Source organism: Pinus tabuliformis, chromosome 6 (assembly GCF_031772625.1).
Source record: "Pinus tabuliformis cultivar Carrire ecotype Pingquan chromosome 6, CPIR1, whole genome shotgun sequence".
Lineage (NCBI taxonomy): Eukaryota > Viridiplantae > Streptophyta > Pinopsida > Pinales > Pinaceae > Pinus > Pinus tabuliformis.
In genome coordinates, this window is record NC_142292.1 from 605,503,471 (window position 1) to 605,529,542 (window position 26,072).

The window sequence follows — 26,072 nt, forward strand, 5'->3', positions numbered from 1 at the left end:
TTCCCCAATAATAAGTCGTAATTCTAAAAATTCTTCTGATTCAAAGAAAAAATGAAAATGAAAAATGAAATTTATTTTATATTTTTCAAATTCCTTTCGCTAAAAAAAAGTACATGAGTTCCATGAGTTCCGTATACTATTGTTTCAGCGAAATTTGAGTCAAAAAGTTCACCCGTCATTTATTAGCGAAAGGCAGAAACTTCGGATGGAAAGTTAAAGTATCACGGATTATTGGGCAAACTTTACCTACTTGTTAGAAAATTCAGGAGAAAGGTCGGATATCACGGATTTTTGGACGAAGTACACCGAAATGTTTTGTTTTTCAGAAAATTCAGCCATTAAGAAAATTTACGAATGGAATGATATTTCCGAAATTCCAGCCAAATCCAAAATTATAGTAGAGAGAAGCCAAATACATGGGCAGAACTAAAATGAATGCAGCCTATGCCACGGCGCTCCTCCAATCCCAGTAGCTTTGCACAACCCCTCTTGCTGTATCGAGTTGGTCGCCATTGCCAATGTTCTCCTGTTTTGTATGTCACTGATATTTATTAAAAAATAGATGAAGGAGAGAGCATAACACGTTTTGCTCTTCCCACTTCAATGCGATGTCTCTAACTCTTCTCCTTCGCCTTGATATATGCACTCTGCTCCTCCTCTTCTGCTCCTCCTCAGTCTCATGTTTCCCTAATAATTGTAGTTCTGTTAATAGATGTGGCAACTTCAATTTCAGCTATCCGTTTGGGCTTAGACACAGCGGCTGTGGTGACCGTTATTTTGAGGTTGACTGTGATCAAAATGTTCACCGCCCTCTGCTTAATATTGTTGGAACTGAATATCAGATATTCGAGCCCAGTATCTTGGGGAATAATAGCGTTAAACAGAGCATCAGAATCGCTATCAACAATTCTTGCGAGAATGGAGGTAAAACTTTAGATAATTACACTCAGTCATGGTGGTATGGCTATAAATATTTCCAAATGGCCAAGGGATATACCAATCTGACGTTTTGGAGGGACTGCCATCCAAGAAATGTGTTGCAGAAGAATCATACGGGTAAGATACTGGAGTTGAGTTTATGTGGTAACTTTTGGTACTACAGTTTCAGCCCAGATATCGACTTCAATCAGACACTTCTCTGTAAAACGCATCTTCAGCTACCAATTAAGAAGGAGGTCCTGCAATTGAAGAAGTCCATTAATAGTCAGACTTTCCAAATGGAGGGCTTTGAGATAATATGGCAGGTCGACCCGTATAGATATCAAAACTGTGTGGCTTGTTTGATGAGTAAAGGGGGCTGCGGTCATAACAGATCGTCAGAATTTCTGTGCTACTGTCCCGATGGTACATCACATCCTGACGAATGTCATGGTTATGGTATGTTTTCCATGGCCTCTTACAAATTTGAGTTCAAAGTTTGGTATTTTCAATTTTTTTAATATTTATTTTTAACTTAATTTAATGGAATGAGAAACAAACAAATAACCCGACGGGAAGGAAATAACTACTCCCTAGCTTTGGTCTCCGCCCTTTCTTCCCCTCAACTACGATCTGGGGATGCCCCGGAAGGAGGTGACCGCCAGACCCGAAAGGAGTTAGGTTTTGATAGGCAACTCGCAAAAAAAAGAATATATATGTATACCATTATACTTTACCATTATGCTCCTAAGCATATTTTATTCTGAATAATAATTTTAATTTCATAATGATTATTTTTTTGTCGTCGGTAGAAATAGTTGATTGGTATTTATTTCAAACCATTATTTTATGAGCTTTTTTATTTTTTGTGATATTTATTTAAAACATGGTTAAACTATACTTATTTTTACTTAAGCATGGTTGAGACCATGGTGATGCTTATTCCACCATAATTTATCATTTTCATCTCTCGTCAACCATAGTAAACCATAACTAACCATGACCAACCATAATCAACCATGATCATTCTCAGTCAACCATATTTTGTTTTGATCAATACTTGATTAGCCCTCTTCAACCATGGTCAACCTTTTCAACCCTCTTCAATAGTTAATTTAACTAATTTTGTAATGTAACATTAACATTAATGTAGCATCAACGATGGTCAATATTAGTCAACATTAATGTAACAATTTTCAACAATGTTACATTGTTGGAATAATGTAGCATTAATATGTTATTACATTTATGGCTGACCATGGTCAACCATGGTCATCCACGGTAAACCGTCTTCAACCTTGATCAACTTCGATAGCTATGATCAACCATGGTAAACCAAGATCAACCATAACCAACCATGGCCAGCCTTAGTCAACCATGGTCAACATCATCAAGTCTCTTCAACTATTAATTTAACCATTTCTTTAACCTTCATGTAACATTAATGTAACATCAACCATGGTCAATGTTAATGTGACAACGATCAACATTAACATAACATTGTTATTTTCTGAATTTAGGCTTCTGTTATCCATAATTATCATTGTTGGGACATCTTTCGGTACTAATCACATCTAGAGCTTTTTGTCGACGTGTTTCAAACTATCTAGTGTGGTTCGTCATCAAGACGAGATGCAATGTTAGATCATGGCAACATATTGCGATGAAGAGAGTTAATTTTTTTAACGTTAGAGTTTAACAATTAGTTTTGATGATGAACCACACTAGATCGTTTGAAACACGTCGACCAAAATCTCTAGATATGATTAGTACCGAAAGATGTCCCAGCAATCATAACATTGTTGCATTAATGTAACATAAATACATTGTTACATTAATGATTAATCATCGTCAACCTTGTTCAACCATAATCAATTTCAATCAATCCTCTTCAACCTCGGTGAACCTCATCAACCATGGTCAACCTCTTGAATCCTCTTCAGCAATGGTCAACTTCATGAACCCTCTTCAACCATGGTCAACCATCAACAACCCTTATTGACCATGTTCAACCCTCGTCTACCATTTTTAACCATAGCTAGACAATATGAACCATAGTTAACCATGGTCAACAAATCCAATCCATGCACGTTAACTAGAACAACCTCATCAATAAAAGTGGTTGATATGCGCCAATCAATGGCATTTTCCACCTTTTAAATGTCAATGGACAAATAAAAGTAAGGTCAATATATCAACCACATTTACTAATATAATTGTACTAGTAATTTAATTACCAAATTAACAATAAAAATAATTATTATAAACCACTTTGATTATCACTATTATCTAATAAATAAATAATTTAATAATTATTCACGTTCACAAAGAAAACAGAGACCTTTGGTCGCCTAAATACTTTTGAACCGTGGACAGTTAACTTATTTTAGTGATACATAAACAAGTTTAGATTATCAAAAAAACAAAACATTATATATTATAATTGTGTAACAATTATATATTTTTATCTTAAAATTATATTAAGGTTTGATTTAAATATAAATGTCAAATGTTTTAGTGCAAAAAAAATTCTCACTTCTAATTTGTAAATAGAAGTTTGACAAATGAAATTAGCCGCAACACTCACTTGTAATTTGTAACTATATATTAAACGAATGAAATTATCCGCAACACTACTTGTATTTGGCTTTTAAAAATGTTATTAATCATATATAATGTAAACTAAAAAACCAGAAATAATTATAAATACTTACGATAATCTCTTTTTAAGGAAAATTGTATATAGCAGAGTAAGAATTATATATATATATATATAATTTGGTAAAATTTCTCATAATTTTATTTTAAAAAATCATTTAATTTTTATTATCCAACGGTTTATTAAAAATTTTATATTATAGAATTTAATAAAATTATATAATTTTTATATTATAAAGTTTATTAAAAGTTTTATATTATTGAATTGTGATCTTAAAATTATGATAAAATATTTTAATAAAAAATTTATAATTTTTTTTGTAATTATAATTATTTTATTAGATGTTATGTATTAACTTTTTTGTTTGTTTGTTAAGTAATGTATAGGTAGTTTGAGTAGCCACAATCTAGGGTATCTAAACCATCAAAATTATTCATTGATCACACTCATTCTGGGTCACAACAATCCATAACATTGTAAGATTTGTGCCCACATAATCTTAAATCATTCTGAGTCACAACAATCCATAACATTGCTAAATTTGTGCCCACGTAATTTCAAATTAGTGACATTTTCACCGCAGAATGCCTTAACATAACACATTATCATCTACTTTATACCCACATATATATGGCTTTTCAAAAATATATATTACAAATATTTCATTCTTTATTTATAAAAATCAACAAATGATAATATTATAATTATTGATAAAAAAAATGTAACTCTGAGGATGTTATATATATATATATATATATATATATTACCAATGATTCACTTTGTTTATAAAACTCAGCGAATGATAATGTTATATTTATTGATAAAAAAGATGTAACTAATGTGAATATATATATATATAAAAAGCATGATTCATATTTTGTATAAAACTCCTCGAATGATAATATAATATTATATTTATTGATGAGAGAGATGTAGCTGATGTGAGAATGCTTTTTACCGCCTAATTTGGTAGGAATCATGACTCATCTACTAATCTTCTTTTTCTTCGATGACTTAATCTTAATACCTTTCCATTAATGAAATCACATAAACTATACTATCATTCAATCAAATCAATAAAATGAATCAAATGTTTATAATAATGTAAAGTTATTCGAGGAAAAATAAAGACCCACATACAAATGGAAGAAGGCTAGCATAGGCAATATTAAGGGGTAGATTAATATTCACTCCAAATATGTGCCCAATTGACAATAACCTAATCCAAACAACATTGCATTACCTATTACCTATCCAGGCTATTTTGCCTCTGGTCCTTTCATTCACAATTGGAGTGGTCGTAGCAAAAATGACAATGAGTGTTTCTATTCTGCTGCAACCCATAATTTAAAAAAAATGAAATAGGAGCACAGCGAAAAAAAATAGAATCAGGCTTATTTAACAATTAATTGGGGAAAACATAGTTGAAAAGTAATAACTTAATATTCAATAAAATTTGGAACTGTATTAGAAAATTGCTAGTGAAACTGTAATACAAAATTGCGAAATGCATTTTACAGATGAGTTAGTTTTGCAAATATTATTATTGTTGATATATTAAATTTTTTTGTTGTTGTAAGTTTGTTGGAGTATATCTTCATTATGTTGAATTTTTTATCTCGATTGAGAGAATAGCATAAGATTTGAACCCAAAGCTTCTGATACAGTAAAACTTCATTTCCACAATCATTATCAATTAAACTACCCAAACAAAAAAATATATCAATTTTAATATTTTATTTAAACGAAATTCACTTAATGATTATCAATTATATTAAATCTTATTTAAACTATATAAACAGAAACCACTAAATGATTATAAATTATATTTTTTGAATTAGAAGCTGGAGAACCCACAGTATAAAAAAAATGATTAATACTGTGGGTTCTCCAACTTCTAATTCAAAAGATATAAACCACAGAGGTCTTAAATCCAGAATTATAAATTATACTTAATCTTATCTTATTAATTAATTAAAATTTTAATGAAAAAACCTATAAAAATATTTTTATAGATGATCTTCTAAACAACTTCAGCTCCCACTATATCTTAAACGACAGTCGTTTTGCCATTTAAAACATCTGAATTAAACAATATTAATATTTGCTATTTTAGACATTTGAATGTCCAACATTATTCATATAAACGAAAGCAACATTAAATTTTACTCTTTAATAAAAATATAAAACATAATTCTATATCAAGTTGCCAAAAAAATGGTTACCTACACAATCAACCTGGAGTCAATAGCATGAAATAACCAATCATTATAGCTTGCAAACAACTAACAACTCTCAGGTTGGAAACTCAATTTCCAGGTTCCCCATTTTATCCCAATAACAAATCATGTCAATACAGGTTTCTTTTCAAAGATTCTCTATCGCTGACACATGAGCTTTGATTCTCTCTAGCTTAAATCTATAAGGAAAACAAGCTTGGAAAGAGAGGATTTGGCTTTGTATACTGGGTAATATAGTCTAATAAAATATGTAGGAGTTTATAGAATCATAAATTATAGTAGTTTACAGGTCTAGGAAATATTTTCATATAATAATTATATTTTATTTAATTTATAGACCATATTTAGTAGTCAAAATGGTAATAGGAATTTTATTAGAAATTGTTACTCATGTTCAATAAGACTATTTTTATTTGAAATGTAGATTATATTCTAGAATGAGACAATTATCTTTATCTGAAATGCAGATTATATTTTAGAATGAGACAGTAAAAACGAGGTCAAACAATTGACTTTGCTCATGCCCATTAAATTTTAGAATAATTCCAAATTCAGTCATCCAATTGAGTTCATGTGCATAAAGACTTATTCCATAATTATTAGTGAGTTTTCCTTATAGAAGTGAAAATTTTGTTGACTTATTCCATATTTTTCTTATAGTAGTGAACATTTTGTTGTATATAAGATTGTTACACTATGAAAGGTAGCCCAATTTAGATGGTATTTTATGGTTCCATGCTAATGATATTATAGAGGCATAGATCGGAAAAACAAAGGCAAACAGTTACTTGTTTGGGGGAGGCCTAGGCATTCCATATCCTTCATCAATGAGGATGATGTTCTTAGGCATGGGAACAATATTTTCTTCAAAACCAAATTTAATGTATTTCATCAAAAATTGTTGGTATTAGGGGTCTGTTTAATCATACAATAATAGAGAAATAATGAAAGAAAAATCATTGATATACAGAGAGCTTACATAGTAAAACCCTGACAACGTTTCAAGGAAACATCCATGAATAAAACAAGGGCTTTTATTATAGCAATTTTACAATCAAGTTTACTGGCCTCTTCAATCTCTAGATCTTCATAAATGAGATAGACATTGTTACAATAGTTTTAGTAACTATCATTTGGTTTCGAAAACCAACACCCTCAAGCACCGTTGCAATAGTTTTGATAACTATCATTTGATTTCGAAAACCAACCCGTTAAGGAAATTGTACCAAAAAGTTTACATAGGTGAATCCAATTTTTATGTTTTCTTTAAATTAAATTATTGTTACATTTTAATAGCTGCGCCAATGTGGCTAAATTTGTCTCCAATAGTTTCAATGAAAATCTTGAGATTTTTTTTTTCAGAAACTTGCCAAGATGGTGCCCTTTCCCACTTTGAAATGAAAAAACAATCCATATACATCATTGCATTGCTTGTAGAGAGAAACACCTGTTTGTTGCAAAACGCAACGAATATCTTCCACACCTTTAAATCTTTTGTGCCATTATTGAGCTGAGCTGAGTTGCAGTGGACTGAACATTGTAGGGTTTGTCAGTTGGATCCGTGACATAGGGGAAGGTTTTTACTTGATTGTCTACCTAGTAATATAAATAGATGCCAATGTACGAATCCTCTACTTCAATAAGGAAATAAATTATATCGCTTATAAATGATCAGATTAGTTTAATTTAACATGATTCTATTTACTCTAAGAAAATTCAATATCCAATTTTTTTCCAAGAATAAACACGATCATCATCCATGTGAGTATAAGTTAAATGAATGATTGTTGTAACGAAATAAAAGAATAAAAAGAATGAATAATTATATAAACAGAGATCCTACAAACAATAAATTAGAAAATGCAAATGTAGTTTAATTAATGCAACTCCTCTCATTATATGGCGTTTTTTGACTTGAACAAAAGAATTGCGATTAAAATGATGTAACTTGATATTGTTGCAAACTAATTTATAAGATGAACTAGTCCAGTGAACCTCAAAAAGAATGGGGACTAACTTGGTTCCACTTGTGAGACAACAATATTAATATTGTTGGAACACGGTATCGCAAGGAGGGTTATTCGGAAAATGAATTAGGGTTATCTATTGTGCCTCGAGAAATAAGAGGTATGATGTAATATGGTAAAGTGAAAAGAAACTCGGGCCACGTGGGTGGGCACTCCCAAACAGTGGTAAACACCTTGTCATAGATGTGCCCAGAAATCTGGACTTTGGGAGTTTGTGAGAATAATAGAAGGTACTAACATGATGGGCTAACTACATTGATGTGTTTGGTCCTACAATGAACTCAATATCTTATGTGTTTCCATGCACATTTGTACCTTTTGGAAATGGACATTCGAATCTCGATTTTGATGAGCATGTGCCACAGATTGCCTTAAAGGTCGTACATGCTAAGATTTTTTTCATCCAATTTCCTACAATAAATTTGATGATCATAACTCCCTAATGTACTATCTTGCATGTTCTACTTATCATTACATAACATGGGTGAGGGCATCGGAATTAAATCACATATGCATATTCAGTGTGTAGTTATAGTTGACTTTTTGTATAAATTTGATGCAATATTTGGTCACATTATAATTGTGACAATGCTATGGAGATTTATGGACTTGATGCAACCTTACATAGTAGTTGGCCTAGTTGTGGTGGATTCTTTGCAAGAAACAAATTCAAATGGCACTTGGGCTTTCTTGTAGCCAGTCACAATAGAGGTATGGCATATGACTAACACATTTTTTCTAGCCATAGTAGATAGTGTTTGGATTTGGGACCATAAAACAAACTGTGACTTTCAAGGCCCAACCAAAGAAGCAAGCCCGAATTGTTCTCTAGTATATGAATTTGAATGCACTTTTCTCAATATATGTCAGTTTTAAAGTCGATTCATGGTTGTCGCCAACCAGGTTATTCCATATGATAAAATGCCTTAAGGATTTTGTTTGAAAGATGGAAAATGTTTATCATCTTTTAATTGTGTGTTCAACAATAATAATTGAATTTGAACTTGCATCCATGTCATTGAAAAAACAACAACGAATTTCATGTTTATCTTGTTTAGATCCTTCTTGAGTTTTTTTTTTTTTTCCAAGGAACATCTGGGTAGATCCACTCGAAGGCATCACATCCTGTCGGCCAAACTAATTTGAGCCTAACCCCCAGGCCATTAAAGTGAATTTACCACATGACCTCCCAATGACGAAGTGATTTAGCAATGAGACCTCAACTAATTGAGCTAACCCTCGAGGCTAGGACCCTTCTTGACTTTTACCCAGGTTTCCTCATGATTTTTTTTTATATATCATAAGTCCATTGGTATCAACCTTTCAAATTATTCAAACTTGTGGATCCTAAAATGATTGTGTACTTATTGTTAGGAAGATGTACCTTCAGAAAAATCTATTGCAAATACTTTGAATCAACAAAGGAAGATGATAAAAAGGTATTGGTGTTGAAAGTAAGACTATCTACTATAGTTAAATATTTGTGATTAAAAATAAAATAAAATTATATAATAATTTTTTAGACCATGAAAATTGGTAATGCATTCATGTGATTTGAGAAAAGTATTATGTATCAAGATCAAAAGTAGCACAAAAATATAAGAAAAGATAGATCAGTGACTAGAAAGTAAGTCACTTCGAGGGGCCAATCTCCCTTTAAATCACATAAATGCACAATGCTTGGATGATTCAATGACAAGACCTTGGTATATATAGGTGTCTAAAGGGTCAAAATATAATTAGGGCCTATATAACAATAATAATGTAAGGGAAAAATAATAACAATAGTTGGCTTCTATGGTGTAAACAATAATAATATGGGGGATACACTAGTATTATTGGGACCTAACATGCCCATCTCCTTTAAAAAAGGGTTTTCCTCAATGCTTGAGTAGTTATCAATGTTTCCGTATGAAATATTCATCCTCCCATGTGGAATATTTAGTAGGTAAATTCTTCTACTTAATGAAATACTCTAAAATTGATCAATTTAGTAGCTACTAAATTCTTGTTTCCATGATTGCTTCGAGATCCAATATGATTTTTCCTTTGTCATTAATTTATGGCAATACTGTTTGAACTAGGATCTTGTCACCTACAACCTTATTTAAGCGTGAAATATGGAAAGTTGAGTGTACTCACAAAGATGCAAGTAGCTCTAATTTGTATGCCATAGTACCAATCTTTTGCAACATCTTGTAAGGGACATAATACTTGGGTGATAATTTATTATCCTTCTTAAAATTCTTGAGGGGAATTTGTTTGTATGGTTGTAGTAATAAAAATACCCAAGCACCCACATCAAAACTTCTTTCACTATGATGTTGATCTTGATGTTATTTCATTCAATTTTGTGCTCGAGTCAATTATACTTTAAGAATTGGAGAACTTGTTATTAATGCCTGATGTGATATTCCACTGCTTGAACCTTATAATTGTCTCTTAAAGATGATGCAATGGATGGTGGATGTTATCCATAAAGTTCCATAAATGGGGTCATTTTTGCTGCAATATGGAAGGAAGTGTTATACCACCATTCTGCCAGAGGTAACCACTTGACCCATTGTGTTGATTTATCAGATGCAAAGCAACAAAAATATCCTTGCAAACATTTGTTCACTATCTCAGTTTTTCCATTCAATTGAGGATGATTGTAGAAATTTGGTGATAGAATTGCAACTGCTTAAGAAATTTTAATCTAAATTAGGAGACATAATTCTACTCTACCGATCTGCGGAATTCAATTCACAATTTAGAACAACAATATCAGACATGCAATAAGAAATAACACACATGCACAATATTTTTTCTAGGGTAACCCAATTGGGAAAAACCCCTCAAGCCTCTTTGCACTAATCAGATGAATAGAGATATATTACAATTTCTTTCCCACATAGAGCACAACCTGCAAGTGAATAACCTATCTCTCTGCTCAATGAAAAGCTCTGACCCAGAATTAGTCAATTTATTCCTCAACTTGAGCTATTATTTCCTTGTACAAATCCTAAAGAATCAGCCCCTATTTTTAAGGAAATTTCCTCCAATTGCTTGCACAATTCCCAAGGTCTGATCATCTTGCTGCATGCAACACTTGTACACTCAAACTAGTTTACAATTTCTTATTGCACTGCCTTGGAATCTCCACCACAGCTGAGGAACTCAAATTCTCTAAATGCACTAGTTATTTTAGGTTGATTTATTAGTTAACTGGATGATCACTGAGTTAGACTATTGTCCCACTACACAACTAACTTTCCACTAGTTCCTCTAAATGTTAGAACTAGTTTAACTGAACACAACTAGATATAACTAAACAGGAATACTAGAATTTAATAATCACACATGCTTAACTGAACTCCAATCCCTCTAACTCGAATTTACTGAGCTAACTGAGTGACAGGAGCCATGTCACACAAGTTAACTTCCTCCAAGTTCTTTGTTGATGTGGAAACTGGAATTTTGAATTTCTCTTTTGAATTTATTAAGGTTTGTTGTTCATTTTCCCCCTTCTCCAAACCCTTTTTAGTTCTTTATTTCAAACCCAAAGCTTATGAATGCTCCAACTGAAAACTGGTGGAAATCCTACTCAACATAATTATTTTAATGGTTGTTAGTTTTCCTTTACCCAAATTCTCAGAAGAAATTGAATTTTGACTTGAGTGGAATTCACTCATTGTATTCATATGTTCTCGAATGGAACCCATGATGAATGATATAATTAATGAGATGCTCATATTTAAAGTGTGACATAAATGGTAGTTGCTTATGAGTAATATTTACTACATTCCTACAGAAACAAAGATTTTAAATAGAGATCAATAATTAAAATTAAATGGCTGAAAATGGTTCTCCATGCTCCTCTATTTTCTTGTAATAACTTTATGGAGAAAGCAGAGTGCATGATACTTAAATCTAGAACATGAACAAAAAATAAGATCAAAATTTAAGTCAGAATTATATAATCATTTCGCAAAAGAACATTCACAGAAAACAAACATTTACATACGATTTAATTTGTTGTAACTTTTCATCATCTTATTTTTCTTCTTGAAGTTTGAAACTAATAATGAATGAACTAGAATATTCAAAACTAACAAAGACAGAGACAGATTCAACAAGATTTAAAATAAACAATAGATGATTTCATACACCAAACTTCAATAGAAGACCCAAATCACAACAAAAAATTAGATAGAAATTAGATGTTCCTAGGATTTACACTATAACACAACATAGTGTGACTCTAGGGCCCCAACAAGTAAAAAAGCAAATCTTGGGCATTGAAATACATAAAGTGGTCAGGTGATCAAATCTTAGCTCAAAAATAAAATTGCCCATAAACTCTTCAAATTGGCATCAAGTCAAAGTACTTGACGTTCTGAATCCAACGACGTTCATTTCACTTAAATCTGACATCGTATGCTCAAGTTATTTCATTATGATCATTTGGCCCAATAACGAAAAAAAGGAGCAAGTTGTTGATTGGGATTTCGTACCACTGACATCACCTAGGGCGACGATGTAGGTAAAAAACAACCAGATGTCACCAACTGCCATTTTATGGTTCATCAATTTTCAGGTGTTTTTTATTGGTTCGTGGGATTTTGAAGTGGACCAATAGGATGATGCCACATGGTACAATCATGGGCTACCATGTGGCACCTCCAGGGCATATTAAAATTTTGGCAACAGTTAGACAAAACTCTAGGCGGATCAAATCCCCAACCTCTGACTTAGCAATACAATGCCTTACCACTAGGCTCACAATGATTCTTATATTACTATGGTCAAAAATATTGTTTAAAGTTTATATGGCGTGCTTTTAGGAGGAAGGTCAGGCTGCCAACCCTAGCCCCTGGTCGCATCCTCGGTATATGACCATAGTGCATAAGTGTATGGGGCCCACAAACCAGGCCCAACCCCTAGTCATGGACTCCCACATGACCACGAATGAAGCCACTATAGTGCAAATGGAGAGGGGGCTTAGGATTAGCCCCTAGCCCTCGGTCACATTAACTTGCCATAGGATCGTGGTGAAGTCTGGAAGGTGTTAGATGAAGGGAACAAAGGTTTACACCTGGGACAAGGGAATATGGACCTGCATAAGACCAGGTGCCATGGCATTGCAAGCTCTGGGGGTTAGGGTGGGCCATTAGCCCCGCCCTCGGTCCCCTGGGTGCCAACGTGACCACAACCTCAAGTCTTAATGGGTTAGGCCAGTGGGGCCAGGTGTTAAGGCCTAACCTGCACCCTTATGGCCCATGTGGCCTGATTTTCGGCCTTATGGGTTCATTAGACAATTTAATTTTCCAACAAAATTTACTGGTGGAGGGTGAAAACGTCACTTCGTTAGCAACAAACTAGGTGGATTTCTAGGAAAATTAGAATGTTGGTCTAATTTGTAGGACAGTTAATAGTGAAACTCATGGGAGAGCTTGTAGAGCCATATCTTTTGGAGTTTTCAGTGTTTTGGAGCTCAAGATGAGTCCACTTAGGGTTATTGGATATTCTGGATCCAATGGTGACCTCTAATTGCTGATTTGAGCACATATAAGGATTCTTTTTATAGGTTGAAGACCAAGGGTGTATGGATCAATCAAGTTTTTGAAGCAGCTCTGGAAGGTGTTTTAGCATGGAGAAGGCCTTGTAGGGTTTTTTCACCTTCAGAAGTCTACTGCAACAACTCTTACTTGCAGGGTTCAACTCAGGTTTACTTTTATCATTATTTCATGTTGAGGGAAGTTTTGTTTATGCTCTTCAATGTGGATTGAAGTCCTTATATTCTCATGTAAGCTCATTTCAGTTGGAGAATAGGATCTTTGTAGGAGATGCCTTGCATTGTTGCTTTATGTGAGAGTTATTTGCCGAATAAAATTACCTTGTAGGGGTAATATCCACATGTTTTCATCAGCAAACTTTTATGTACTCCCTTTTCTACTGAATATATGGAGCGATCTGTCTATGTTGGCAGACACGGAGATGTAGCCGAGGAGGGGTGAACCACGTCACCAAATATTTTTTCATGTTCTTCATGATGATTGTATGAGTTGTGTGATATTATGTTTCTTGTGTTGAGTTTACATGTGAAGAATAACTCATGACTTGAAGATAATTTCTGGTAAAACTTCTTTTGTGTCAAGACCCATTTTTCCTTGCCAAGCTTTGGAATGGTCCTTGCTTTTTTTGGAGAAGAGTAAAGAGACTACCTCCTCCATTTTGAGATTAGATTGGTATCAGAGCCTCATCTAACCAAGTTGCAAGAATGGGAAAAAAAAGTCTGCAAGAGCTAGAGGAGATGAATTTGTCTCTTCATATGGAGAACATTGAGTTGAGAAGAATTATAGAGATGGATGAATAGGAGAAGAGGCATATGCACCTTCAGTTGCAGCATGTGCTTAAAGAACAAGTTACTGAAAGTTCCACTCTTGTGACAACAAAAGAAACCTCCATAATGAAACCAGTATGTGGCCATGGTTCAAACAATGATTGTGGACCATATGAGGAAGATGATGCGTGTGCATTTTGCAAGAATATCCAAGATTCTCACGATATGCTAGTTGGTAAGAGTGGGTGGCTAGGGTCGTCTACAATATTGTCATCATCATCAGAAGCTGTAAAGGTGAATGACAAGTTTAAGGAGGTGATAATCATTTCAAGTACAATTCCTTATGTTTATGTGCATAACCCCTCTTTTGTAGCGTTTGGGAAACATACCAAAGGCATTTGTATGAACCTGCTTTCTAAAATGGGTTATGAAGGAGGAGGCCTTGACATCAATGGCCAAGGGATTACCAATCCAATCATGGTTGAGGAGATACTAAAGTATCAGGGATTGGGATATGGTCAAAGGGAGTTTGGAGAATGCTCCAAATGGTTTGAGGCACAAAAATCATCTAAGGATGGTATGTCACACCAGGATGGTGGTGAAAATTCTCATTTATCTCCCAAGCGAGATGAATGCTTGAAGGTACCTTGCATTTCATCATCCACTCCACTCCATCAAAGTTACAGCCCAAGAGACAAGTATAAATCTCATGGGTGTTTTCCAATGCATGGTAATTTTGACTACTTGTGGAATATGTACCCTTGTACTTTCTGTGATGCATTTGACCATTGTGTGGCTATCTGTGAGAAACACATGGTAATGGTTAAAAGAATGGACCAAATTCTAGGCATCAAGCATAATGAATCTCCTTTGCATGAGAGGACTCCTTTGTCAACAAGCAAGAGAAAGTTATTTTCTACCCATTGCAATATGCCTGGGCATGGCAATGAATGATGTTGGAAATTACATCTAGAGCTTCTTCCAAGAAGGGAAAGGAGATTGTGCAACCTAATGCAAGGAAAGAAATAAGTGGCAAAGAGGACTCACAACAATCCTAAAGAAACCTTAAAGGAAACGATGATGCAAAAAGAGAACTTATAAGCCTAGGAGAGGCACAGATGGGGTAAACGTGTTTGTAATTTGCTTTATAAATTTGTAATTACTTGCTTATGTTTACCTGTTTGGGTACTTTTGTAAAGTGAACAATAATTGTCACTATGTGCAACAAGTATGTGTTTTTTCATTGATGTTATGTATTGGCTTGTTATAAGTCCAAATGTTCAAGGACTTTTGGAATGTACAGGTTGTCGCCCAAGTTTGTCTACAAGTTTGTCATGTACTCACCAATGCAAGTTTTCGATATGAAACTTGTTGTGAATAGAATTTTTTTTTTTAAGATTGTACAAGGTGACTAAGTTGTTGTAGGGAAAGGAAATTATATCATTGAAATTTTGTAGCAGTGTAATTTTTATGTACAAGCTTAGTTTGGGGACGGTAAAGAAAGTTTATGTTGCTTATGATTTCCAATATGGAGTAAAATTTGTCTTCAACAGTTTAACTTCAAGGTGAAGTTGCTTTTGAAATGTGCAAAGATGAGATTAAAGAGTATTATTAAGAGGATTGTAGGTCTTCACGGAGAAGATAGGTGAAGTGCCATGATTGGGAAGTGAAGGGCACCAATTGAAAAGTAAGCATTTTGAATTGTGTTTTTGGGTGATTTTGAGTTTCAGCCTTATTATATTTACTAGGGAAGTAATATTTTGGAGTCCAAAGGTTCTTAGTGGAGAGGTGTGATCAGGTGATCAAATTTTAGCTCAAAAATGAAAGTGCCCATAAAGTCTTGAAACTATTGCCAAGTCAAATTGCTCGTCATTATGAATCCAACGACATTTGTTTCACTTCAATCTGACACAGTATGCTAAAGTTATTGTGTTATGATAGTTTGGCCCAATAAAGAAAAAAAGGAGCAGGTTGTTGACTAGGTAGCTAACTAGGATTTTGTACCGTTGACATCACCTAGGGTGAATCTGTAGGTATGGACCAACGAGATGTCACCAAGTGTCCCTTTCTGGTTCGTCAATTTTTGGGCGTTTTTAATTGGTTTGTGGGCTTTTGAAGTGGACCAATAGAATAGTGCCACGTGGCACAATCACGGGCTACCATGTGGTACCTCCAGGGCATATTAAAATTTTGGCAATGGTGAGACAGAGGTCTAGGCAGATCGAACCTTTGAACTCTGACTTAGCAATACAACTCCTTACCACTGAGCTAGCGGTGGTTCTTATATTACTATGGTCAAAACTCTTATTTAAATTTTATATGGTGTGCTTTTGGGAGGCAGGGTTAAGCTACCAACCTCAGCCCTCGGTAGCATCCTCGATATATGACCATAACACATAAGGGTATGGGGCCCAGGGACCAGCCCCGACCCCTAGTGATGGAGACCCACATGACCACGGATGAAGTCACCAAAGCGCAAATGAAGAGGGGGCTTAGGATTAGCCCCTATCCCTTGGTCACATGAACCTGCCACAGGAATGTGGCGAAGTCTCGAAGGCACTAGATGGAGGGTGCATAGGTTTAGCCCTGGGATAAGGGCATATGGACCTGCATAAGACCAGGCACCATGGAATTGGGGGCTTCAACGGTTAGGTCAGGCTGTTGGTCCATCCCTCAGCCCCATAGGTGCCAACGTGACCATGATCTCAAGCATTAAGGGGCTAGGCTGGCGGTGGCGGGTGTTAAGGCCCAACCCGTAGCCTTACGGGGCCACGTGGCTAGAATTTTCGACCTTAAGGGGTCATAAGACAATTTAAGCGTCCAACAAAATGTACCAGCAAAGGGCAAAAATGTCGCTTCGTTATCGAAAAACATGGCAGATTTGTAGGATAGTTAGACTATTGGTCCAATTTGTAGGACATTTAATAGTAAAACTCATGGGAGAGCTTCTAGATCCATATCTTTTGGATTTTTCAGTGTTTTGGAGCTCAAGAAGAGTCCACTTAGGGGTTTTTGGATATTTTGGATCCAATGGTGACCTCTAATTGCTGATTTGAGTATATCTAAGGAGCCCTTTCACAGGTTAAAGACCAAGGGTGTATGGATCATTTAGGTTTTTTAAGATGTTTTGGTAGGTGTTTCAGCATGGAGAAGGCCTTGTAAGGTTTTTCTCATCTTCAGAAGTCTACTGCAGCAACTGTTACTTGAAGGGTTCATCTCAGGTTTACTTTCCTCATTATGTCATGCTGAAGGAAGTTTTGTTTATTCTCTTCAATGTGGAATTGAAGTGCTCATATGGTCATGTAAGCTCATTTCAGTTGGAGTATAGGATATTTGTAGGAGATACCTTGTATTGTTTATTTATGTGAGAGTTCTTTGCAAGAGAACATTACTTTGTAGGGGTAATATCCACTTGTTTCATCAGCCAACTTTTATGTACTCCCTTTTCTATTGAATATATGGAACGGTCTAGCTATGTTGGAAGACCTAGAGATGTAGCCCAAGAGGGGTGAAATCCATTGCCAAATCATTTCTTATCCTCTTCATGATGCCTGTATGAGTCATGTGATATTATGTTGCTTATGTTAAGTTTACATGTGAAGAATACCTCATGACTTGAAGAGAATTTTTGGTAAAACTTGTTTTGTGTCAAGACCCATTTTTCCTTGCAAAACGTCGAAACCATCCTTGTTTGCTTTTTGAAAATATTAAAGAGACTACCTCCATTTTTAGATCATAGAGATAGAGAAAATGGTAAGCTTAGGTTTTCACGACAGAAATATGTTGAGAAAGTACTTGTAAAATTTGGGCTGAATAATGAGAAACCTGTAAATATCCCTTTAGCTTCCCATATTAAGCTTTCTTCAGGTTTATGTCCTAGTAGTAAGAAAGAAAATGACTATATTTCTTGTGTAGCTTATGCTAATCAATAAGAAAGTACGCAATGGTATATACTAGATAGGATATTTAACATGTAGTAGGTGTTGTCAATAGGTACATTTCAAATATGGAAAATGAACATTGGAATGCAACAAAATGGGTTCTTTGGTATCTTAGAGGAAGTAATGCTTATTACATCACCATTAATGGTTTTAATGATTATGTCTGCAACTATGTTGATTCAAATTTTGCATGTTATTTGGACTAGAGGAGGTCTAGAGTCAAATTATGTCTTTACTCTTGCAAGGGGATATACTAGTTGAATATCAATGCTTCAGGAAATAAATTTTTTATCCACTATAGAGGTAGAGTACATTGTTGTATCTCATGCTTCCAAAGACACAATTTGGTTGAAGGGTCTTCTATGTGAATTTGGAAGAATGAAGAACAACGTAATTGTATTCTGCAATGGTCAAAGTGTTATATATTTGCATGAAAATCCAAATGATCATAACAAGACTAAAAATATTGATATAAAACACCATGTTTTAAGACAGATCATTGATGGAGGTGAAATAGATCTTCAAATATCCTCACACAGGAATGTTGTGTAGACATGTTTAAGAAACTAGTGGTGTTAGAGAAGTTGCAGCAATGTTTTAATTCTCTTGGATTACAAAAGAGATGATGGAAGGACTTTGATAAGGTATCATGAAAATTTTTGTTAAGGTGGAGATTGTTAGAGTATAATAAAAATTAAAATAAAATGTAAAAACTAAATTTACGTAAGTAAAGTTTTGTTATGGTTACTTTAACAATGTTGGTTTATGAAACTAAATGATAGTTATCTTAACCAATGTTACAATGCCTACTTCATTTTGTGAATCCCAAGAGATTGAAGAGGATGTAATCCTTATTGTAATTTTTCTTCTAATAATCAAATCCTTGCCTTATTAATTTGTAGATGCTTTGTGAAAAATTGTTAGGGTTTTACCATGTAAAGTTTTGTGTGTATTATATATTTATGTCATTATTTCTCTATCTTGAATTCTTGTACAAAATTATAATACGAACAATATCTCTGGATTCATCATGATAATCTCACATCCATTGATGTAAACTTGTGTATTCCTATTACTTGCATTGGGTAGATATGTCCCCCTATATTCAATCTTGCACTTATGGTCTTGTTTGGCTTTTCACCTTTCTGTAATCTTAAAAGGCCACAAAAGAGTACCAAACCCATTGAAATTTGTTACTCTCACAATTTTGTTACTAGACTGCCTACCAAGTATGAAAAAATCCTCTATTTTGAAAAGCAAAGGAATTATATCAATTGTAAATGATCAAATCAATTTAATCAAACATGAATCTATTTACTTAGAAAAAACTGAATATCCATTTTTTTTTTGAAGAATAATAATCCACTATAAACCGTGTTAGAAGACTTTGAATGAGTGACTGTAACATAATAAAAAATAATAATGAATTATTAAAGACACAAAAATCCCATATACTTGAACATATATACCCAAATTATTTATCAAACAATAGAATCCACATATGTTGTTTTATTCCATCTCCTCTATATAGAGTAATTTGGCAATAAGTGAGATTAGATTAGATAGTGAGCCTTTCCATGGGTATGGAAGGTCTCTAGGGGGAGTTGGAAGGGAGAAAGGGCTAGCCCAAGAGCTTAGAAATAATTCATCTGTTGTATAACTTATGTAGACAACATGTGATGAAGCTATAGAAATGTGCAAACATGATTGAAGGAAGTGACGAGGGATCTTTGTAACATCTCACGAACATTAGGGTTGGCTAATCTACCTTCTACCCAGTCATAAAAAAGAAAGAAAACAACCCATGATATAGTACTCCAATAGACTCGAGCCCAAGCTCCATACACCACTCACATATCTATCATACCTTCAATGCAGGTCTTAGATATTGAAAAACTTAGCAATATAGTGGACCCAGGTGCTCCATCTACACATATTTGGGACAAGCTAAAATCACTCCAAAGTAGAAAGTGACAGATCCTACTCATACAAGAATCGACTTGGAGATTAAAGAGAAGAGCCCTTTGGTTACGGGAAGGTGACAAAAACATAACATATTTTCATAAATATGCAAATCAAAGGAAAAATGGAAACACTATCTGGTAGATTTAGAGTCATGGTGGGGATATAGTATACACCACTGAGGAAATTTAAAGGGAAATTATTAATTATTTTGAGTCCTTCTTTCAGTGGTATTCTAGAATATTCATAGAATATCAGTTATGGGGTACATTTGACTACCCACTTATGTTCAATGAGGAGATGAATGAGACAATATTCAGGCTGGTCACAACTAAGGAAATCCACTAGGTGTTAAGGTCTTTTGCTAAAAATAAAAGTTCGGGCCTGGATGGTTGGACGGTGGAGTTATTTCACAATTTCTTTGACTTGGTGGGGGTGAACCTGTTAAATATGGTGGAATAATCTCAATCCATGGGTCATGTTTCTATATATATAAATTCAACTTTTATTGCCCCGATTCCTAAAGCATCAGTCTCTTGCTTCTTTCTTAACTTTTGACCCATTTCACTCTGCAACATCACTTACAATATTATATCAAAAATTATTGCAGAGCACATCAAAGGAACCCTCTAGATTCACATTTCGCGGAACAAATCATATTTGCTTAACAACAGGATGATACACAATGCAGTGGCCACCGCTCAGGAGATTATTCATTCCATACATACTAGGAAAACTAAGGTTTTAGTGATGAAGGTGGACCTTTGTAATGTTTATGATTATTTTGTCTGGGCATTCTTATGCCTCATCCTATCTAAGATTAGCCCATCTACTCCAATCATTGAGCAGATCATGGCTTGTGTTTCTAGTGCACATTTTGTAGTTCTGATCAATGAATACCCTACAAAATTCTTTAGTGCTGCCAGAGGACTATGACAAGGCTATTCACTTTCTCCTTTGTTATTCATTTTGCTAATGGATTGTCTTAGCCTTAAGATTACTTCGATTGTTTTAGGAGGTCAATTCAATTGTATAAGGTTGTGTGCACGCATTACGGTCTCAAATAGATTTTTGTGGTTGATATTCTAGCTTTTGGAATGATGTGTAGGGCATAATGGAGGGTGTTCTATGATATATTGAAATGATTTGGAGCTACATCAGGTACGCTAAAAAATGAAGATAAATCGCATATACTATATTCATCATGTGATCCGGGGGAGATTAATGAGATTGTAACATTATTCAACTTCCAATCTCAGCCTTTGTGTGACATCCTCACATATCTCAACTTTAGACTCAAGCGTAATAACTACAAAATTGTAGATTGGCTTTGGATAATTGACAAATATAGGCGCATGATAAATGGATAGGCACATTGATGGATGTCCCTTGGGGGTCGATACATATTGGCACAAGCTGTACTACAAGAACTAACTTTGTACTAGACACATTTATACATCCTCCCCTCGGCCATTATTAACAAAATCAAAAACTTCATGGCATATTTTATTTGGGCGGGAAGGGAAGAAATTAAGAAATATCATCTCACAAAATGGGAAAGTATTGCTATCCCAAAGCACCAAGGTGGTAGGGGTATTTTAGATATAAATATTTTTGGTTGGGATCTTATTATGAAATCTTTGTGGCAAGGACTATTTAAGGAAGGAATATGGAGGGACATCATCTCCACAAAATACTTGCAAAGGAAAAGGGAAGAAGACTAGATCAGACTGGGACTTCTTGGGAGCAATTCTAGATCCTATATCTAGAGGATTTTCCACAAAGAAAGGGATTTGTTTTTGGAGAGAATCTACTAAACATTTGGCAGGGGAAATCATATCATTATTGGTATTGATAGCATTAAGGAGGTGGTTGTTTCACATGATTTGACTGGGGACCTATTGCTACGCTACATGCTCATGGCATATTTGTGTTAGAACAAGCTATTGTTGGATGGAATGAGAGTTTTCCTATTTGGAAGCAGGCTGCGGAGATGGGCCTAATAGGTGCATACGCGACAGAGTGGGAAGTATTTATTCAGTCTCTTAGACGAGCAGGACAATGTAGAACAATGGAGGGGTACCTCATCACCTGTGCCAGAAAGATGCGGGTTAATTTGGTGGAAGTGGCAGACAATTATAGGTATCTTATCCTCTCTATCCATTCTCTACATGATTCTTGCTCATTCTATAAGGTTTGGAAACTTCAGATCCCTATCAAGATCATACTATTTATATGGCTGGTTTGGAGGAACAAGAACCTCACCTGGGAGAATCTATGTAAAAGGGGATTCAATGGTCAAGGGAGATGCCCTTCATGCAGAAACTCTTCTGAAAAAAGAATTCATCTATTCATTGAATGCTTGAGTGTTATCACGGTTTGGAATGGAATTTTATCTTCTCTAAATCTACCTTGCAGAAGATTTGGATGCACATAAGAATGTATCCATGGTGGTTGGAGTGGGGAGGTATGATTATGGAGGCTCATTTCTTGACAATTTGGGAAATATGGTGTGCCAGGAATGGACACATCTTTGAGGGTGTTACAATCATTTCTCACTGCATCATCCAAAAGGTCTTAATACGGCTGCAAAATGTCAGGACTCCCATTCAAACGATTCTGGATCGTTCACACATATCTCTTTCACTTCCCCTGCAGTTCCCAGTGGTGTTCTTTGATGGTGTTGCACAACGATCTCAATGTGGTTGTGGTGTATGGATTCATGTGGGCCAGAATTGTCAATACAAGATACACTGGAATGACGGTTCAAGAACAAACATGAGGGCTAAACTCTTAGCTTTCTGGGGACTTCTTTGGTTTTCCAGACAACTGTCCATTGACACCCCATTTGTATATAGGGACTCATAGGTAATAATTGAAGGTTTGTTGAGAAACACTCAGTTTGTTGCTCCTCACCTTACTGCTTGGATTTCTTAGATTAATATCCTCAAAGGGACATTCTCTTCGATCTCTCTCCAACACATTTTTCGAGAGAAAAATTGGGTTGCAGACTCTTTGTCAAAGAAGGGGACCACTAAAAACTTTGGATATATGCATTACACACTCCTGGAGGCAGATACCATCAGTGCCGAGGGTACTATCCCCCTCCCATAGCAACATTATACTTCTCTTCATATTTTGATTTGTGATTTTGTCCACTGGTCATGCTCCACATTTTGTCTGGCCTACAGATTGGGAGATATCTTTTCTTAATTTGTTTACATACTGAAGCATTGGTAGATCTTACTAAAACTATGGCAGATATGTACCCTTACCTCACTTTTTTCTTACTACTTATCCTTTTGGAAGACCTATGTAAGATTTTTGTACAAAGACACTTTTTGAACATATGCAATGGTACATTATATAAACCAACGTTTTTTTGTCTAAAAATAAATAATAAAAAATAAAATAAAATAAAATAATCATAATAAATCTTTAGTTTCCTTTCTATTAAAACAATTTCATAATATTAAATAATATTAAATTTGACGTCATCATCATCAGTAGTCGTCACCGCCGCCACCACCGCCGCCACCACCACCCAAATAAATTTGACTATAAAACAATTATCCAACCATTCTTACTCAAATAAATTTGACTATAAAGAAATTATCATATAACTAAATAATTATAATAAATCTTTAGTTTCCTTTCTATCAAAAGAATGTCATAATATTAAATAATGAGTTAAAACTTGTAATTTCAGAAATTTTTCAAAAATATTAATCATTTTTATATAAATGATATTCGGTATAATTTATTTTTGACTATATTCTTTTTACAGAAAGGAATTACACTATTCTTCTTTTATTAATCCTGCTGAACTGTAAACAACAAATAATTTCATTTATTCTTCTTTTATTAATCCTGCTGAACTGTAAACAACAAATAATTTCATTTCTGGTGATGATTATAGGATTGTTAATGAAGTTATGTGTATGTGTTTCTCTTTGTAATTATACAGGTTAGATAGTATTTTTAAATTATGTTATGTATATGCGCTTCGTGATATGTCAAGTGTCATTTTCTTAACAAAAATTGTGGACCCTTGATACAGGAGGTCCAAACAAATCAGCAATTATAGCAGGTAAATATATGATTTCTTCCAATTCAGTCAAGGTGAATTTGCATTTTGTTTCCATTAATATTCTCTTTGGGGGATTCCTATCAATGTCTTGTCTCGGTCGCCATGGATTTGCATTTTGTTTCCATTAATATTTTCTTTGGGGATTGCTATCAATCTCTTCATTCGATTGCAGGTTGCTCTATTGGAGGGGCTCTTCTGACAGCAATAGCATTAATACTACTATTCATGACGTTTTGTGTGAAGAAGAGAGAAATTCTCGTCCGGGATGTTACTAGTGGTTTCAGCAAGCACAAGAGGAAGGACATGGAGGAAAGTGGACTCAGCGGGCTTAAGATACGTAATTTTCCTATGTTCTCTTACCAAGAACTTTGTCAGGCTACAAATTGCTTCCATAAAGAGAACGAAATTGGGGATGGAGGGTTCGGATTGGTTTATTTTGGAAAACTCGGGGACGGACGAAGTGTAGCTGTAAAGAGACTTTATCAAGATAATGCTAGAAGAGTCGAACAGTTCATCAACGAGGTGATGACATTTTCCACGTTGAATCATCCACGCGTGGTTCGTCTTTATGGCTGTGCCTATGAAGACAGTCCAGAGCTTCTGCTCGTATACGAATTTGTCTCAAATGGAACCTTGGCTGCTCATCTTCATGGCCATCGCAGAGGCCCCAAGGGATTAGCATGGGACACTCGTTTGAACATTGCTATACAAACTGCCCAGGCTCTGGCTTTCCTTCACAGCCTTGAACCGCCTTTATTCCACAGAGATGTTAAATCCTCTAATATTCTCCTGGACGAGGATTTCAATGTGAAGATAGCAGATTTTGGGCTTTGCAGGGTTATGCCCGATGATGCCACACATGTCACCACTGCTCCACAAGGCACACCCGGGTATGTTGACCCACAATACCATCAGTGTTATCAACTGACGGAGAAATCTGATGTCTACAGCTTCGGGGTTGTTTTGATGGAGATCATCTCTGGCAAAATAGCAGTGGACATAAATCGGAAGAAAGGAGAAATCAACCTTGCAAACATGGCGGTAACAAAGATCCAGGAAGGGGCTTTGCATGAAATAGTGGATGAGCAGCTGGAGATTGAAATGAATCCAAAATTGAAGGTCGGGGTAACTGCAGTTGCAGAATTGGCCTTCAGATGTCTGGTGTCAGAGAGGGATGACAGACCAGTCATGAATGAAGTTGTTGCTCAGCTGGAGCAAATCAGACAATATTCGCGGCTCACCTCAATACCTCCAGGCGAACAGTCGGAATCATTTTCCGACATCAAACAGCCAACGACAGAGGGAGTATCTCCCATATCTGTGCAGTACAAGTGGCCTAGCATAAGCTCCACTCCCAACAGTAGTGTATAAATTTCTGCGTTATAACCCAGCAGCAGTAGACCAAGGAGCACCATACTTTCCATCCACTTTGGGTTGATATCCAGCTTGTACAGCTTTGCACCTATGCATCTTCACGCTTTTTGTTTTACACTATCAATCCAATCTCTGCAAAGGAGTTAGTTTGTGACAATGTAGTTGTTTCACTGGCCGGTTTACAGAACATACATCTATGTATGGTTTTAAATTTTAATCCAAAGGAAATATCTAAATACCTCTGTTAACATATTTAGCTCGAAAAATGTTACGACATTAGTCGTACCATTGCCAACCGTGTTTTTCTGATATGATATCAGTATGTTATGAACAAATATACTCCATTATTGTTTCTATTTCGTGGTGTGGAGTGATGGTTTTTTTCTTCACCAAAGGGTTTTGAAAAGTGGAAAAGTTGTTTTTAATAATCAAATAGGTATATTATCTTTATCATATTTTCTTAATGTAGAATATGGTTTAAGATATAGTTAATTTCATTTTATTTTTGAACAGTTTATAGTTGATTTAATTTTTTC

The 26,072-nt window shown here is 34.9% G+C and overlaps 1 protein-coding gene across 1 annotated transcript; it reads left to right on the plus strand.

Moving 5' to 3' along the window:
* The first annotated feature begins 415 nt into the window (after positions 1-415).
* On the plus strand, positions 416-25,799 carry LOC149260016 (LEAF RUST 10 DISEASE-RESISTANCE LOCUS RECEPTOR-LIKE PROTEIN KINASE-like 1.2). Its single transcript, XM_089378444.1, has 3 exons — positions 416-1,377; positions 24,133-24,162; positions 24,335-25,799. Exons 1-3 carry the CDS (start codon positions 609-611, stop codon positions 25,531-25,533), a joined length of 1,998 nt encoding a protein of 665 aa, XP_089234570.1. The 5' UTR covers positions 416-608; the 3' UTR covers positions 25,534-25,799.
* Positions 25,800-26,072: the final 273 nt, after the last annotated feature.

Coding starts and splice junctions, on each gene's coding strand:
- LOC149260016 (XM_089378444.1), top strand. CDS start 609: ATGTCTCTAACTCTTCTCCTTCGCCTTGATATATGCACTCTGCTCCTC. Junction 1,378..24,132: donor TGACGAATGTCATGGTTATG/GTATGTTTTCCA, acceptor CCCTTGATACAG/GAGGTCCAAACAAATCAGCA. Junction 24,163..24,334: donor CAAATCAGCAATTATAGCAG/GTAAATATATGA, acceptor ATTCGATTGCAG/GTTGCTCTATTGGAGGGGCT.